This window comes from Zalophus californianus, chromosome 10 (assembly GCF_009762305.2).
Source record: "Zalophus californianus isolate mZalCal1 chromosome 10, mZalCal1.pri.v2, whole genome shotgun sequence".
NCBI lineage: Eukaryota > Metazoa > Chordata > Mammalia > Carnivora > Otariidae > Zalophus > Zalophus californianus.
Window position 1 is genome coordinate 64304360 of NC_045604.1, and position 18787 is coordinate 64323146.

At 40.9% G+C, this 18787-nt stretch overlaps 1 protein-coding gene across 5 annotated transcripts in view; it reads left to right on the forward strand.

Annotated features, from left to right (window-relative positions):
* EFCAB2 (EF-hand calcium binding domain 2) overlaps positions 1 to 18422 on the forward strand; it is a 115401-nt gene extending 96979 nt beyond the window's left edge. For 4 of the 5 annotated variants that reach the window (XM_027612209.2, XM_027612211.2, XM_027612212.1 and 1 more), the window contains 4 exons: positions 14121 to 14200; positions 14807 to 14849; positions 14957 to 15023; positions 18081 to 18422. In XM_027612209.2, coding sequence (XP_027468010.1) covers positions 14121 to 14200; positions 14807 to 14849; positions 14957 to 15023; positions 18081 to 18196 — 306 coding nt within the window. In that variant the 3' untranslated portion in view covers positions 18197 to 18422. Of the gene's footprint in view, positions 1 to 14120; positions 14201 to 14806; positions 14850 to 14956; positions 15024 to 17138; positions 17245 to 18080 lie in introns of all 5 variants that reach the window. The other variant, XR_003523131.2, reaches the window with a different exon arrangement.
* The last annotated feature ends 365 nt before the right edge of the window (positions 18423 to 18787 follow it).

Here is an 18787-nt window from a genome sequence, read left to right on the forward strand (position 1 = left end):
TTTGATAAAACGTTAAAACCTGTGTGCAGGTCTCTAGTTGCCATTTACTTGAGTTTTAGTCGAAGTACATACTGACTCTCAGCCCCTCACTTCCAAAGAGCGATACGAGATCTGATGTTGCTCTTGAAATAGATCATTTAAAAATCGCTCAGCATTGATCCCTCTACTTCATATTCTACAATTACCAACTTGCCCCAAATAATCTCTGCACATTTGGAATATCACAAAACTCAACAACTGTGACAAGGGTTAATACCCAAATTTTATTGACATACAGGTTACAAACAATTCTTCCTTTTCTAAGAAGTTATATCCTTCCAGGATCTTCCATGTGGGAGCTGGGAGGACATGACAGCATCTCAGTACCAGTGGGAAGGGCGTGGAGAGGTCGACAGCCTTTGAAGTTCAAACCTAAATGGAATTGTGGAGAATTTAAACTAATTAGAAAGGAGAGCTAAAAAAAAAAAAGTTTGGAAAATAAGACCTATGTTGGTGAGATTTTGACATTGTACAGTGATTTTTTTAAAAGGTCCATTTATCTCTTCCCCTGAGTGGCCTGAGGTGACCTCTGAAAATGGTTCGCTATTCGCTTGACCCAGAAAACCCTACGAAATCATGTAAATCAAGAGGTTCAAATCTTACTGTTCACTTTAAGAACACATGTGAAACTGCCCAGGCCATCAAGGGTATGCATATCCGAAAGGCCACTGAGTATCTGAAAGACGTCACTTTACAGAAGCAGTGTGCCATTCCGTTGCTATAGTGGTGGAGTTGGTAGGTGTGCCCAGGCCACACAGTGGGGCTGGACACAGGGTTGGTGGCCCAAGAAGAGTGCTGAATTTTTACTGCACATGCTTAAAAATACAGAGAGTAATGCTGAACTTAAGGGTTTAGATGTTGATTCTCTGGTCATTGAGCAAATCCAGGTGAACAAAGTCCCCAAGATGCGGCATAGAACATACAGGGCTCATGGTCGGATTAACCTGTACATGAGCTCTCCCTGCCACATTGAGATGATCCTTACTGAAAAAGAGCAGATTGTTCCTAAACCAGAAGAGGAGGTTGCACAGAAGAAAAACATATCCCAGAAGAAACTGAAGAAACAAAAACTTATGGCCCGGGAGTAAATTTTGCACAGAATAAATGCAAATAAAAATAAAAAGAGGAAAAGAAAAAGGTAAATTTATCAGAAAGGTATAAAAATTTTAAATGTCTGTGTATGTAATAACAGAGCTGCAATAGACATGAAACAAAAATGGACAGATGAGAGGGAGAAACAGACAATTCCATCATCATAGAAGGAACTTATAACAACCCTCCCTAAATAATTGATAGAACAACTACATAAAATATCAACAAAGACATAGATGATCAACCGTTAGTCACTCTGGCCTAATTGATATTTATAGGACATACACCCACAAATGCAAAATACATGTTCTTTCCAAGCGTACAGGGAATATTCATTCAGTAGGGTAGATTAAGTGCTGGGCCATAAAACAAGTCTCAGTAAATTTTTAAAATTAAAATCATATAGGATATGTTCTCTGATTTTAAAAATGGAATTGAGGGGCGCCTGGGTGACTCAGTCAGTTAAGTGTCTGACTCTTGATCTAGGCTCAAGTTCGTGAGATTAAGCTCCATGTCGGGCTCTGTGCTCAGTGTGGAGCCTGCTTAAGATTCTCTCTCCCTCTCCCTCTGTCTCTCCCCACTGCTCATGCTCTCTTTCTCTAAAAAAAAAGTAAATTAAAAAAATTAAAAAAGGAATTAAGTTAGCAATCAATTGAGAATAAGATAATTAGGAAATCCTCAAATACTTGAAATTAAGCAACCTTCTTCTAAATAATTCATGAATCAAAGAAGAAATCACAAGGGGAATTAGAAAATATTTTGCCCTGAATGTTAATGAAAATACAACATGTCAAACTTTGTGGGATACAGGTAAGCAGTGCTTAGACACCAATTTAGAACTTTAAATGTTTACACTGGAAAAGAAAAAAAGACCTAAAATTAATTGCCTAAATCCTCATCTTAACAAGCTGGAAAAAGAAGAGCAACATAAACCTAGTATAAATGGAAGAAAAAAAATTATGAAGAGCAAAAATCAGTGAAATAGAAAATAGAGAAAATCACTAAAAGCAAAAAACTAGTCTTTTCAAATAAAATTGGAGTAACCTCTAGCTAAGGTAATCAAGACAAATTACCAACATCAAAATTAAAGGAGGGTTTATCATTATCCTTCAGACATTTTAAAAGGATAATAAAGAAAAACTTTATGCTAATAAACCTGGCAACTTAGATGAAATGGACAAATTCCCTGAGACACACAAATTACCAAAACTGACCCAAGAAAATCTGGAGAATTTGAATAGCCCTGAATCAATTATGAAAATTAAATTTATAATTAAAAAACTTTCCCATAAAGAAAACTAGAAGTTCAGATGGCTTTGCTAGAGAATTCTCTCAAACATTTATGGAAGCTCAAAAACTAATGATGTAATGTATGGTGATTAACATAACAATAAAAAATAAAAAAAACATTTATGGAAGAAATAATACCAATTCTACACAAAACTCTTTTTGGAAACATCACAGGAGATAACACTTTCCAGGCCAGCATTACTCTGATATTCAAGCCAGACAATCCTATTACAAAAAAGAACAGAGCTTACTGACATAGATGTAAAAAGTCCTTAATAAGATTTTACCAAATCAATTTCAACAACATGTTTAAAGGATAATACATCATGAGCAAGTGGAGTTTATCTCAGGAATTTAAGGTTGGCTCAACATCAATCAATGTACTTTATTATTTATTACATCAACAGAACAAAGTAGATAGACCATATGATCATTTCAGTAAATATAGGAAAAGCATTTGAAAAAATTCAGTACCCATTGAAGAGAAAAATACTCAACAAACGAAGAATAAAAGGAAACTTGTCAAGCCAGCCAAGGGCAGCTACGAAAATTCAAGGCTAAAATCATACTCATACTCAAATCATGAACAAGGCACAGATGCCTGCGTTCATCACTCCTATTCACCATTTACTTGAAGCCCCAGCTAGTACAATAAGGTAAGAAAAAATAATAAAAGATATGCAGTTTGGAAAAGAAAAAGTGAAACTCTGTTTCAGACATGATTTTTCACGTAGAAAATCCTAAGAGACTTACCAAAAAGCCACAACAAGAACTAGTATGTGAATTTAGCCAGATCACAGCCTACATGGTCAACATGAAAAATCAATTTTATTTCTATAATTAGAAATCAACAATAAGAAAAATGAAATTAAGTAAACAACGCCACTAAAAAAGCTTAAAAATAGAATAATGAATAAATTTAACAAAATAAAGGCAAGACCTATTCACCAAAAACAGCAAACACTATAAAGAGAAATTAAGAGTTAAATGGATAAATATATGTGTTCATGGATTGCAAGATAACATTGTTAAGAGGGTAATTCTTTGATTAATATATTCAGTACATTTTCAATCAAAATTATAGCAGGATTTTTTGAAGAAACTTATGAGCTGATTCTGAAATTTGAATGGAAAAGCAAAGGAGCTAAAATAACCAAAATAATTTTGGAAAGGAAGGGCAAGGGTGGCCTTTTACTAACTGCAAAATTTACCATGAAACCACAATAATCCTGACAAGTGTGATATTTGTGTACCAAGAGACCTGTAGACCAATGGAACAAACTGGAGGATCCAGACATAGAACCATACTTATATCTTTGACAGAGGTGCCAAAGTAATCCAGCGAAGAAAGGATCATCATTTCAATAAATTGTATGGGAGCAAATGGGTATCTGAATAGAAAGAAAACAAACTTCGGCACTCTTTTCCTCCACACAAAAAGGTTAACTTGAAGTGGATCATAGACCTGAATAGATGAGCTAAAACTATAAACTTCTCTGGAAGAAGACAGAGAGAAAACCATGTGATGTTGGGTCAGCCAAACATTTCTTAGATAAGACACAGAAAGCATGAACCATAAAAAAAAAAAAAAAAAGCACAACAAATAACGATTACCTTCATCAATATTAAAAAATTTTGCCCAATCAAATGACACAGTTAAAAACAAACCAAGTAAATGTAGATCACAGATTGAGGGAAAATATTTGCAAATAATTTATTTGACATTGTATCCAGAATATATTAACATCTGTTTTAACTAATATTAAGAAGGCAATCAACCCAATTTTTAAACTGGCCAAAGATTTGAATAGACATTTCATAAAGGAAAATGTATTAATGGCTAACAAGCACATAAAAAATGATGAACATCTGTACCTGTTGGGGAGCATGAAGTGCCATACACATCCACGAGAATGGCTAAAATTTTAAATTCTGAAAATATTAAACACTGGCACAGTGTTTAATATTAGTACACAAATTCTAGAACAGCTATAATTCACACATTGCTGGTAGGAATATCACTTTGGAAAACTGTGCCAGTGTCTTATAAAGATAAACATACACTCATTATATGACCTGGCAATCCTACTGGTAACTATTTATCCAAGAAAAATGAAAGTCTGTGGTCCACACGAGATTTGTAACCAAATGTTCTTGATAGCACTAATCATAACAGCCCCAAATTGAAAATAACCTAAATGTCCATCGACTGGGGAATGGATAAATCCTATGGACCACTACTCTACTCAGTGATAAAAAGGAACAAAATATGATACACGCATGACATGGATGAATTTCAACAAGAACATGTTAAGCAAAAGAAGTCAAACATGGGACTTCTGAGGAAGATGGCAGAGTAGGAAGACCTTAAGCTCACCTCGTCCCACAGATACAACTAGATAACACACATATCCATGTAAAAAGCCCAGAAAATGGCCCCAAAACTGGTAGAACAGACTCTCCCTAGCTAACCAGAGAGAAGAGGCAACATCCAAGAGGGTAGGAAGGAGGGAGACATGATCGAGAGCCAAGTGGAGCTGTGGGACTGACCCAGGGAAGGGAGGGATGTTTTGGGTGCAGAGAGGGAAGGGAGCAGACCCCCACCCTTGGGACCCCAGGCACAGGGGACAAGCATGGGAAGATAAATCCCTATAACATGTGGTTTTGGAAACCAGAGATTGTAAAATTGGACTTTAAAAAGATCCATTGTATGTGTACTGACACTGAATCCTGCCTTCAGATGATAAACTGACCCCTTCTCACCACTTCCACACCCATCACCTTGGTCCAAGCCACTGTCCCATCTCCCTGAACTACCATGGCGGTCTTTGAACCCTCTGCTCCTGCGCTTGGTCCTCTGCAGTCTACTTGTCACACGAGGGGCAAAAAGGATGCTTTTAAAAAAGGTTAAGTCAGAGCCCGCCACTCCACTGCTCAGAACCCTACTTCTGAGGTGCCCAACTCACTCAGGAAAAGGGCCCAAAGTACTGTTACCACAGCTGACAAGGCTCTAGGTGGTCAGGCCTGACACTTCCTGCCATTGTCCCTGCTCACATGTTGGTTCCAAATATGTCCTGCATACTTCTACACAAAGTCTTTGTTCTTGCCCTTACCCATGCTCTGGGCTGCTCTTCTTCCAAGTATCCACAGCACTTAGAGACCTGACGTTTAAATCTGGGCCAGAGTGAGTCCTAATGTGGCAAGAAAGCATCTCGGTGATGATGTTGCCATCCCGAACTGCCCCATGCCTCACTGGTGTCTTATGACTCTTTATCTTTGGAGGTTTGATACTAGGTAAGATCTCTCATTCTGGCAAATCTGATTTGACAGTACAACCCTTTGTGTTTCATCTGTAGTGTTCAACATAATCTGAAATTACCGATTACTTCTGTCTTAAAACTCCCTTCTGTCATAAAAACTCCTTGAAGGCAAGGATTTATGCTTTGTACATCAGTGCATCCTTAGCACCAAGAACAAAGTCTGACATATTCTGGTTCAAGAACATGCTGTACCATTTCCTGTGGGCCGAGCAATATTCTGGTTATAATTACGGTTCTTACAATGTCTCTTTTTGCTCTTGCAAGACCTACTATGAGAATAGTGGAAAATTCAGGCTTGCAAAGCACTGCAGACACTTGAGAGAAGAGTTTTACAATAGATCTGATTCATGGGCTCAAAAATTCCAAGTTTCCAGTAGTAAAAGTAGTTAAAAACTATTGCAAGCTGGTAATCAATCATTTATCAAATAATTATCAAGCAATTACCATGTGCCAGGTACCAGGCATTCAGAGACACAAGAACACTGAAAAAACTCCATCCTGATTTGGCTCAAGATAGTTTCAAACACTTTAAAATTGTGAAGATCAAAAATTTAAATACATAGGCATTTAAATATTTGAGATTGTGTTCAGTCTCATTCATTTAACTAAATGAAGAAACTCACCCACAAATGAAAGTTCAGTTGCATTTCTGTGGTCAATGATTTAATGTTAAATTAATAGTGGTGAGAAGCCTTTATGATGTCAACGTGTTCAATATTCCCTAGTAACCAGCTAAAACAATGTAATGATTCTACTGAGTCATTTCCTGCATTTTTCATCTTGGATGAAAAATATCATACCACACCAGACATACCATAAGCCCCAGAGGTCCCAAATCACAGTTTCTCATTTTTAATTGGTTAAGTATTCTCAGAAATTTTTGTCTTTGAAACTTCAGAAATGGCTGTCTAGTTAGTAGAGTAAAATCTATATAATCCACACACTTGTAAAGTGGCCGTGTCCGTCCGTCTGAACCATAACTGCATCATCCTGGTTCCAGATGAGCCCTGAGATGTCACAGCATTCAGAATCCAACTGTGCCAAGCTTCTCAGAGATTGGGAAAGGGTGAGGTAATTATGTTCTGGTTTTGAAGCAGCAGGTGATGTGAAACATTGTTGTCTGTTATTTTTCCTAAGCACCCTGGCATGGGAGAAGATGGGAGAATGTAGTAGATCTGTTCTAATTTGTGCGGATGTTAGATGCTGGAGTTAAAGAATTGTAGACTGATTGGGGCACCTGGGTGGCTCAGTCGGTTAGGCAGCGGATTCTTGATTTCGGCTCAAGTCATGATCTCAGGGTCCTGGGATCAAGCCCCACCTCGGGCTCTGCGCATTCAGTAGGGAGTCTGCTTGTCTCTCTCCCTCTGCTCCTCCTCCTGCTCTCTCTCTCAAATAAATAAAATCTTTAAAAATAAATAAAAAAGAACTGTAGACCAAGAGGTACTTTGGAGATTACCTGGTGATGGCTACCAGCCATGACTTCCAAATGGAAATAGGTAAATTGGGGGAGGGGTGTTGAGGGGATTGTGTTGTACAAGGAAAATATCTGTAGTTAGAAGAAAAACACTAAATGGTGCTAAAGCAGCGATCAGCAGCAGGAAACAAAACCCAGGGAAATCTATAAAAGTGGTTTTCCCTCTCACATAAATACATAGTATTTATGAATAAATGCATTTCATAATTTTATATAAAACAGCCATAACAGGAGATTAATATGTTTTTATTTCAAAATTTTTATGTATATAGGAAATATAGGAAATCTTTAAAGAAATAGAGAAAAATCCTTTCCAATAATACATCATCTTAATATGACCATTGTAATATTTTAGTGCACTTCCTTCCATATTATTTTCCTGTGCATGTTTTCAACATGATTGTAATCTTATAGTATAGTTAGTTTAGCTGGAACCCCTTGACTTCTTCCCCCCACAAGAGGATGAAATAGGGAAATTAATGGCTTGACAGCCACCAATTCCCCCATAGCTTCAAGGTGTAGAAACTCACAGGTGGAAGGGACATTATCAATTATCTGGTTTAGCCACCTGTTGGTTCTTAGCATCTCTGATGGTCTAGCTGAGAGATGATTCAAACTTTTTTTTGATACTTATATTAATAAAAGGGACTTCTAACCTGAAAGAATCACATATCCTAATTTTTGTCCAACAGCCTCTGCAATGTCTGTAGTAAATAAATTTTCTAAAGTCGGTGACTTTTTAAATTTTCCATTTGGGGGCGCCTGGGCGGCTCAGTTGGTTAAGCGTTGTACACTTGATTTAGGCTCAGGTTATGATCTCAGGGTCCTGGGATTGAGCCCCTTGTCGAGCTCTGCACTGAGCGTGGAACCTGCTTAAGATTCTCTTTCCCTCTCCCTCTGCCCCTCCTTGCTCATGCTCGCTCTCTATCTCAAAAAAAAAAAAAAAAGATTTTTCATTTGTAAAGGTAATTTTTTTTTGGCAAATGCCAATTAATTTTTGTTATTATTTTATTCCATCCAAGGTAGAGAAGTATTTTCTAAATTGTCCTGTTTTCATTTTGAAACATGATTTATGTCAAAATTTGAATATGTTATTTAGAGTCTAACTTGAAATATCTCATAGCTTTTTTTTTTTTTACTACAAATAATTAAAAAATGGTATGTATATCTTATTTGGTGACCTGGAACTAGTTGAAATGTAGATGCTTTATAAACCATCTTAACTACTGATATTATCTTGCATTTGTGAAGCATGAAATAGTTCAATTTATTGACTGAGGGTTGTGTCACTGGGGAAAAATGAATTTTCACTGCGTGTTTTATTGCCCCTACTCAGTGAGTTTGGCGTTAAAATAATGCTTTAATGAGAAAAGTTGGCCTGATGATTTCACCGTGGGAATGGGGTAAAGAACTCTGGGCCGTGGTCCCATCAAAACACCTGACAGACAAGGTGGGCACTTCACCTCCGGTGCCTGACTTCAGCAGAAGCAAAACATTGAGAAAATGGACTTTTGCCAAAGTGGAGTGAGAATCAGGCTTTGATTTTTTAAAAATATTTTTAAAAAATCCCACACCATATATATTTACTGAGCAGCCTTCATGCTGGGAAGAGGGGGCAGAGAGACTGGTGTGTCAGCGGCCGCTGTGGTGGCCTCCAGGACGGGGCCCTTTGTGGGGCCGGGAATGGGTGTGCTCTCTTCAGGCCGCCTGCTCCGCCCGGGTTCTTGGGAGGGAGCAGCCCCGCGGGTCAGGGCCCTGGTTGGCCAGGCGAACAGCTGCCAGGAAGATGAATTCACTGTAAGTGGGGTACTTGAAGGCGGAGCTGGGGGGGGGGGTCTTCCTGCAAAGTGGCTTATTATTTCTGCATTCCTAAATGCTGCCGAGGCTACTTGCCAATTGTTACCTCCTTTTCAGCACCTCATCCCTCCTCGTGGCTGAAGCAAACCAGATTATAATGTACTTGCCTCGTTCCTGTTGGCGGTAACAAGATCTATTGGTTGGCTTGGTTTTGTCTTTTGAACAGGAGGGGTGTGTTTGGTGGCCAGCTGGTACTCCCCCGTGTCGGATCAGCCAGTCCAAAGAGGCACCCAGGGAGGAGGCAGCGGGGGAGGCAGGGGGAGGCGGCGGAGTGAGAGGTAGGGGGAAGCGGGGGAGGGAGAGACGGAGGGAGGCGGCGGAGGGGGAGGCAGGGGGAGGCAGGGGGAGGCAGAGGGAGGTGGCGGAGGGGGAGGCGCATGCCCTGTCCTCCCGGCCGGGGCCAGGGCCAGGCACAGGGTAGTAGATCGGCCCCGCAATGAAGCACGTTCTCGCCACAGGCCGTGTGGCATTTACAGACACAAGTTAGGTCCATTTGGTGGGTCCAGGAGGCTGTGTTGGAAATTTCAGCACCAGAGATTGATTCTTTCGGGAGGAGGTGTCATTGCACGATAGAGAACCAGGTGTGTGTGCACTGTTGATAGAAATCATCATAATCATAACAAAAGACTCACAGTTCACAGAACCTCCTGTCATGTCTCATGTGAACCTCACGGCAGCCGCGTCGGGTAGACCTGCTACCGAGAAGGACGCGAGGGGGGCAGATTAGTCAGAATCTTTTATAAACTGTTCTTGGTCTGACATGCTGAATAGATTGTGATATTTTTCCATGAGAAAGGCAACATCCATTTTTTGTAAAGAAACTCTCCAGTACAGGGTAGAAGTGGGTTTTCCCACTATGGCTTTGCTCAGAGTGAAGAAATGGCCATGAATTCCTAGTGTTTTCCAACATGTCCCCTATTACCTGGGGGTCTTTCTTGAGTTCATTTCGTTATAAGTCGGTTAATTGAGTTTTTTCTTGGAGAAAGTAGATCCGGGCTGCATTATTTTCTCTGTATCAATTCTGTAAAATCAGTTCTGAATTTCGAATATCTGCTTTGTTAATCTCCAATTGGTAATTAATGGGACTTAAGCTTGATAGTGATTCAAAGTCTTTGGGTTACAATGTGTCATGGATACTTAGAATGTGTGTGTGTGTGTGTGTGTGTGTGTATGTATGTGTGTGTGGGTATGTGTGTGTGTTTGGTAGAGCTGCTATAAGAGTATCACAAATAACTTAAACAACAGGAATTTATTAACTGACAGTTTTGGAGGTTAGAAGTACAAAGTTAAGGCACAGGCAGGGTTGGTTCCTTCTGGTGTCTGTGAGGATCTGTTCCAGGCCTTTTGCTGTGGCTTGTAGTTGGCTGTCTTCATGCTCACATGGCATTCTCCCTGTGTGCATGTCTCTGTGTTCAAATTTCCCCTTTTTACGAGGACACCAGTCATATTGGATTAGGGCCCACCCCAATTACCTCATCTTAACTTGATTACCTCTGTAAATTACCTCTCTTCAAATAAATCACATTCTGAGGTACTGGGGGTTAGGACACCAATATACGAGTTTGGGGAGGACACCCTCAACCCCTAACTCACTCTCTCTCCCTACATCTCCCCCTTCGACACACACACACACACGAATATAGTTCGATACGTGATACATTTCTATGAAATCTTAAAGTCATTTTATTTTATTTTTTTAAAAGATTTTATTTATTTATTTGACAGCGAGAGAGCACAAGCAGGGGAGCAGGAGAAGGAGAGGGAGAAGCAGGCTCCTCGCTGAGCAGGGAGCCCGATGTGGGGCTCGATCCCAGGACCCTGTGATCATGACCTGAGCCGAAGGCAGACCCTTAACCATCTGAGCCACCCAGGTGCCCCTTAAAGGCATTTTAATATATGGGTCTAAATAACCATTGAGCCATTATTGTGTAACATTTCTGGAAAGTAGTGTTTTTGTCTTGTCTTACTATGGCCTCATAAGGTTAACTAGCTTGTCTGCACCAGAAATAATAGAATCACATCTTATCCTTCCCTGTCCCCACTCTTGTTTCCAGATTCCCAGAATCTTGTTTCCTCATTATGATAGAGGAATTACCATATTTTAAAAATGACTTTTTTAAAAAAGATTTTATTTATTTGTCAGAGAGAGAGTGAGCACAAGCAGGGGGGAGCTGCACACAGAGGGAGAAGCAGGCTCCAAGCTGAGCAAGGAGCCTGACACAGGACTCAATCCCAGGACTCTGAGATCATGACCTGGGCCAAAGGTAGATGCTTAGCTGACTGAGCCACCCAGGCATCCCGAAAAATGTCTTTTAGAAAAACAAATGGAATCCAAATAGATCATGGAGTTTAGTAAATACTAATGTATTAATATCACTCCATTAATTGTGACAACAAACCAACTAAAGTTGTACCATAGTGATCTAAGGGTTAACAACAGGGAAAACTGGGTAGGTGATATAATGGGAACTCTTCACTATTTTGCAACTTTTCTAAATCTAAATCTAAAACTATTCTAAAATAAAAAGGTTATTTTTTTAAAGATTTTATTTATTCGAGAGAGAGTGTGCTCGAGCACAAGCAGGGGGGAGGGGCAGAAGCAGAGGGAGAAGCAGAGTCCCCGCTGAGCAGGGAGCCCAATGCGGGGCTCAATCCCAGCACCCTGGGATCGTGACCTGAGCTGAGGGCAGACGCTCAACCGACTGAGCCGCACAGGCGCCCCCAAAAGGTTAAATCCTAAGAAACCTTTTATAATATAAAATATTTTCTAGTATATATTAAACAGGTTATTAACACCGTATTAAGAATGGCCATATAGTTGTATTGGTTTTATGCCCTTGCATGTCTTTCTGTACAGAGGAAGGGATTAGATGTGGCCTCTAGAGGACAGTGTTGGGTCATAGAAAGATTTTCACAATCTGCCCAAGATGAAGGTGGATTTGCTTATTTTTCCTATTCCTTTGTAACCACAAGCCCTCTGTTTATTCATTATTTCTCTTTGACTTTAAAAAAAAGTCAAAGAAAATGTATGCCTCCTCTGCTATCCCGATTAGCTGGAGATCTGCTTTAACTTGCTGTTTTTGTGCAGTTTTGGCTCTTCACAGATAGATGGGGCAAGAATGATTGCCATTTTCACCCTGGCGTTCAGAGCCCTGGGGGCTCGTGGAAGTCCTGTGGGAGCTCGGGGAGCATCACAAGGCACATACTATGTGTTGTGAATTCTTGCGTGGTAGAGAGAGTGCTAGAGAGGTGGATTCCCTTTGGAAACACTACAAACCATTTGTAGATTGATGAGGATGCTCATAAAATACAGAGGGGTTTTGATCTCTCAAGGTCAAGACTGTTTGCTCCATGGTGATTTGGAACCATTGCTCTAGCTTTTGGAGCACATTTCTGTGTAGGTAGTTACAGAGTGTGACTCAAGCACATCGGAGCCAGATGAACATTAATTTGCAAAATCTTGCCTCATACGTAGAGGCAGCTGAAACAATTGTTCATGTATTGATGGGCTCAGAGATTCTGGAGTATCATTCCGTCATTAGATGGATGACAATTTCTGTTGATAGTGGAATCCGAGGGCTCTGCTCATTCTAGGTGAGAGCATCCAGTATAAATACTGGAAAACAGTCATTTGGACAACAGAGTATTCCACTTAGCAGCAACTTACAGATTTCTTATATTTTGCTCAAAGAATAAATCTTTTAAAAGGTCCTCTGTTGAATTGGGATAGATGAGCCTTTTAATGGGATTTTTGAAAGGGAGTAGAAATTTTCTAGCTCCTTGTAAATAGCCTGACATGAAAGTTCAGATCAATAGTGTTTTATTCAACCACACCATCAAAGTGAACCTATGGGCAGGAGTCTCTCCTTCTCATCTAACAGTGCTAGATACCAAATTTCTCTTTCTCAGGTGTAGTATTCTCTTATTTAGTGGTGGTATAACAAAGTTCCATTAACCATGTAGGCATTTAGTAATTATTACAGTGATTTGATATGTACTTTTGTCCTTGAGATATGATTGGTCCCCTAACCTGGTCCCTTATCCCATGTTCCTTATCACAGGGAAAAGCATTACTCCATCCCATTTGTGCAAGTCAGAATCCTTGACTCCTCTCTTCTTTCTCATCCTTGCCCATAATAGATGCAGCACCAGGTTCTATTGCCCTTTTTTTGTGTGTGTGTGTGATTTATTTATTTTGAGAGAGAGAGAGAGAGCATGCGCACATGACTGGGTCAAGGGGCAGAGGGAGAGGGAGAGAGAGAAAACCTCCGACAGACTCCCCATTGAGCGTGGAACACCACACGGGGCTCGATCTCACGACCCTGAGATCATGACCTGAGCCAAAACCAGGAGTCGGACACTTAACAGACTGAGCCATCCAGGTGTCCCTGGGTCCTATGGCTTTTACTACTTAAATATTTCTTGAAATCATTCACTTCTTCCCCATGGCCACCACTCTAATCCAAGCTCTATCACAGCTGCTGAGTCCACCACAGAAGCCGCCTTGCCCACAACCAGTGTGATCTTTCACACGCACATCTACCAGAGTTTCAGGGATCTCCCATTGGTCTTAGGATAACAACCAAAGCCACTTTCATGGACCATAAGGCGCTGCAAGGTCTGGTGTCTCTCTCTCCCTCTAGCCTCATCTGGAAACATTCTCTTCCTTGCTCCCTACGCCCCCTAGCCTCCTGGCCTCCAAGGCCTCCTCTGCCTGGAGTCTTGTCCCTGCTGGCTTCTACTCACACTTTATAAATCAGCTCTGGTGTGATTTCCCCATGAGTGCCTTTCCTGATCTGGCCTAGAACTTTCCTTTGCTCTCCACTCTAATAGACCCAAGCTCCTTCACTTCACTGTGTTTATAATTAGACACTCAGCTCTGTTGTTTTTTGGTTAATCTATGTCTCCACGACCAAATAGAAACTCTATGAGCAGAGACCATGCCCAAGAATGCTCATTATCAAATTCCTAGCCCTTGGCATAGTGAAAAGGAGTTGCTCAATATACTTGTTGAAGTAACATGTGGCTATATTTTGCTGAATGTTTAGGTAGAGGAAGAAGAACCCACTGGATACATTCGATTTGAAAAATTTCTTCCAGTGATGACCAAAGTACTACTGGAAAGAAGGTAAGAAGGTACATGCAATTGTTAAGGGAAAGTAATGATTAGAATTCCATTAATTTCAAAACACTTGGCTTTTTCACTTTGTATATTATACTCAACCAAATATTTATCCTGGGATAGCTCCCTCTGACTTTTCACTATACCTCTGAACTGCCAGGTGAAATGTGCTTAGAAATATCAACTACTTTTGTATTAATCTTATAAGCAAAGTGTAATTACAGAGCAAAAATGCCACAAAAGTCATAAGTCAACAACATGTTTATTATCTTCTATTGTGAGCTATCAGTGAGAATTCACCCTACCTCTTTTTCTAAGGGACGTGTAATGTTACCTTACCACAGTTGGTTTATTGTAGAAATTTTGTTTCCAAATAAGTTGATTTTCACAACGATGAAAAAGGCTAATAGATATCACATAGGCCAGTGATTTTGAACTTCTGTGGGTGTGGAGTACTTTCGACTTTCAGATCTAGAAATCCAAACATGTTTCAGTGAGGGAAATATTATTATCCTTGTATCTTAGCAGCTTTTATTTCATTTTATGTGATCATTTATTGTGTAGAGACTGAGCTAAATACTGTGGTATGTGCCCCTTTTACTGCATAATTAGATACAGACCAAGTCCAGAAGATACCCTTCTTCGAGCGTTTGAGGTACGTAAGCTCCAGATTTTATATATATGTATGCATATGAAAAATTCATCCTGTAGAATTTATTCACCAAACAAAAGCTATAATATCTGCCCTTTCTTTTCTCTTAGGTGTTAGATCCATCTAAACGTGGATTTCTGACTAAGGAAGAACTGATCAAGTATATGACTGAAGAAGGTAAGAGTAATTTATTCCTTATTTTATAACTGTGACTTATTTAAGTGATAAATAATTTAACAACAATTATGGAAAAATTCTAGGAGACACTCTTAAATCAATCATTCTGGTTCAAAGAGTTATTTACTATTCCTATTATTTTGGTATTGGTGTGGTTTCTGTTTTGTGGGGTTAAGTGGACAAAGGGTAGGTTAAGGAAGATTGATTGTTGCCTTATAGGATTTTGTAACGATTAAAGATACTTCTGTAAATTGAAGCCACTCCATTCACTTAGAGTATTTTTCAGAATAAAAGCTATGCCTCTTGGAAAACATGGACTGTCAATCATTATAAATCAATGCCTGTTACTAGATTGAAGATTTGAACTGGATTATATAAAAATTCCTTTTTAAACAGCTTTTCAGTTGATGAACTTACAGATAATACGGCCTCCATTGCATGGAATCCACACAAAAACTTACAGCTTTTTATGCTGGTGGAACTCTGTATTTGCTTTGAGCTTGACCTACACACGCACACACACTCAGCCATCGTATTGGCACACCTATCCGTGCCGCCATGTTTCCTTGAGGCGCTCTCTCTCTGCTTCGGCTGATGTGTAAGTTTGTTTTCCCTGAATGTCAGTGGCCTAATGGGTGGGTTCTCTTGAAACCATGCTTCCCTTGGTCACCTCCCCAATCTCCCATCCTTTGTTCAGTTCACTGGTTTGCAGATCGAGCCCAGTGTGATTCAGAGTTGTAATCACTTGAGATGGAATCGAAGTGCAACTAATTGCAAGGAGGGGAGACCAACACTGCGTTCACCTGCGCAGCTGACTGGACCACGTCTGCCTGACTCACTATGATGTGGAGCCACAGGCAGCGAGGGCAAGAATGACATGGCTGTCACAGCTGCCACCAACCTCTTGTGACACTGTAACAGATGTCTTAGGAGTTCACTTTGAGTTCACTTAGGAGTTCACATTTTAAGGGGAGTGAATCCTGGATTATATTAGGCAATATGAATTGGTCAGAAAGAGTTCATTGTCATTAATATGGTGACCTGCTGTGCGGAGGTGAGGGGCACTAAGGGCAGTGAGAGGTACTAAAATCTCCATTTCTCCAGGATATTTTACTGGGGGAAAGAAAAGTGACGTAAGACAATTCACAACATAAGACAGTGGATTCTCAGGATGGTAGACTTTGTATGGGTGAGTTACTGAGAGCAGATTGTCCTATGCGTTCCAGCCCTCACCCAGTCAGTCTCAACAAATGTGTGTTGAATGAACGAATGAAAGAATGAATGAGCAGGTGAACGAAGAATGTGTGAAGGGGCCGATGGAGAGAGATGCATCTTGATCACACAGTGTGAACAATAGCAGGGAAGCAAGGGTGAGTGTGATATCGCGATATCACAGAGTCTGTAAGGGGAGAAGGCCCAGAGGGTCTTGCTGGCAGACACCAGGAGACGAATCTGGGGAGATCTGTGGGCTGGCCTGTTGAGGTGTGGGCTTGGGGGTTGGAAGTCACTGTGTGGGCACCGCAGAAACCTTGGAGGGTGCTGAGCACATGGGCCTCGCGGTGCAGGAGAGATTGTTGGAAGGTCTGTCTGGTGCTGGCAGTTCATCAGAGGAGTGAGAGAGGTGTGCCTGACGAGACAGGGGGGGCTACTGGGGCTTTTGAGAGAGAGCAGGGGGAGGGGCAGAGGGAGAGGGAGAAGCAGACTGCCCGCTGAGCAGGGAGCCTGATGTGGGTCTTGTGCGGGGCTTGATCCCATGACCCTGAGATCATGACCTGAGTTGAAATCAAGAGTCAGACACTTAACTGACTGAGCCTTCCAGGTGCTCCTGGTGTCTTCTGTAAGTGGGATAGCTGTTCTTACTGGGTGCCTGGGAGGTTAACTTAGTTAATGTATCTGAAGCACACAGGTCAGTGTCTGGAACACAGTAGCTCTCAATAAATGGTTGTTATTAGTATTCTTTTAAGGACTTCCATGGTGCCCATCAGAATTCGTTGGCAGTGGATTTAGCCCGGTGTAAGAAAGTTTCAGAATCTGTCTCCATAGGCTCTATAGGCATTCTTTTCTTAGGATGTAAGTATGGTTTCAAGAACTTGACACACTCCCCTTGTTTGATAGTCTGTCATCATTGTCATCACGATCACCACTTGAATAATTTCTGTAGTACGAGCTGAATTCCAACCTAGAAAGCATTGTTCATGGTGGCAGGTGACAAGCTCAGAAGGTAAGTGATCCTCAGGCCTTGGTAACTCATCTGCTCAGAGAAGACTCTTTAGGGGGGAAGGTGGCAATTTGGATGTTTCTGTATTTTTGCTTAATATCAGGACAAAGTTCTTTCTTACATAGTCGGTGACATTTCCAACATTCATCCTGAGTTTGCTTCTCATCTTGGTGAAACCAATGTCCAAGATGATCCTCAGCTGCTCTCTGAATCCAGCGAAAGCCACAGATTTTTCTATGCCACTTTTGGTTTCGTTTTACAGCAACACTGGGCCAAACTATAACAAAGAGGGCTGTTTAGACACAGTGGATGAATGGCATCTGTTCCTGGGCTCAGCTGGCATCATGAAGTTGCCCGGACCTGGTTAGGGACTATTCAGAGACACAGTTGTTGCAGTTCGAGCCTCTGCTCTTCAGCAATTGCATCGAGACCATGTGGTCCCCTCCTCACACCCTTGTGAACGTAATGATTAGACTCCCTAGAAAACTAGGACTTCAGGTGAATCCTTAGGCAATCCCAATAGCCTTAATTTAAAGAAACAACCTTGTTCAGGATGTCTTAATGCTCTCCTGCTGTGTTGGCTCAAGTGATCAATTTTATAGGTTGCTTGAGCTATGACATCTGCAAGGTAAAATAAGCCCCAAATCTGCCAGGGGCACGGCAGCATGCTCTTGGAACCACTGGACTGGCGTGATGTGCTGACCCCAGGGCCCCAGGAGGGGAGCCAGCGACCCAGCGGGGGCCTGTGCAGCTGCAGGGCAATGAAGCTGGCTGGTGGAAAGAGAAAGAAAACGATCAGAAGATTGTCAGTGATGAATCTCCCTTCTTATCTTTCCCAGGTGAGCCTTTTTCTCAGGAAGAAATGGAAGAAATGCTGTCTGCTGCCATTGACCCAGAATCGAACTCCATTCATTACAAGGACTACATAGCCATGATGGTGGTGGACGACAGCTAGATGCTGGAGACGTAATTTCTCACCGAAAGGATGACCGTAGAGATGGCCTGTCCCTGTTAATTTCACATCTTATAATTCCTACACATGCTAATTAATGCCCAGTGACAACTATTTCACAATACTTTGTTTTTTAAAGATGAACACAAATTTATTTGGTATGTCTGCCTTATGTAATGATCAATGGCTAATTATTTTAAAGCTTATTCTTAAAAACATTTTAACATTATCCATGGATTGTTGTGGATTTTCTACAATAAAACCCCGGTGACCTCCAAATTCATTACACTGACAAAATGAAGAATGACCAGAATGACCAAGGTTTGGCATAGAAAGATCTTGGGAGGGGGCAGGGTGACCACAAAGTGAGGACCAGTATCAACGTGGTCAAAGCAACAAACAACAAACCTTCAGCATCTGGATGGGGAGGGGGAGTTGTTGAAAGGAATATTAATAATTAATCCCTTATGAGTGTCGATTACAAATCTAATTTGAAATGTTAGTAATTTAGTGTAAAAATGTAAGTGTGCTAATCCAGTGTGTTACCATTGTGCGGAGTAGCGAATGGAGTTGAGGTCACTGAATCTAGAGACA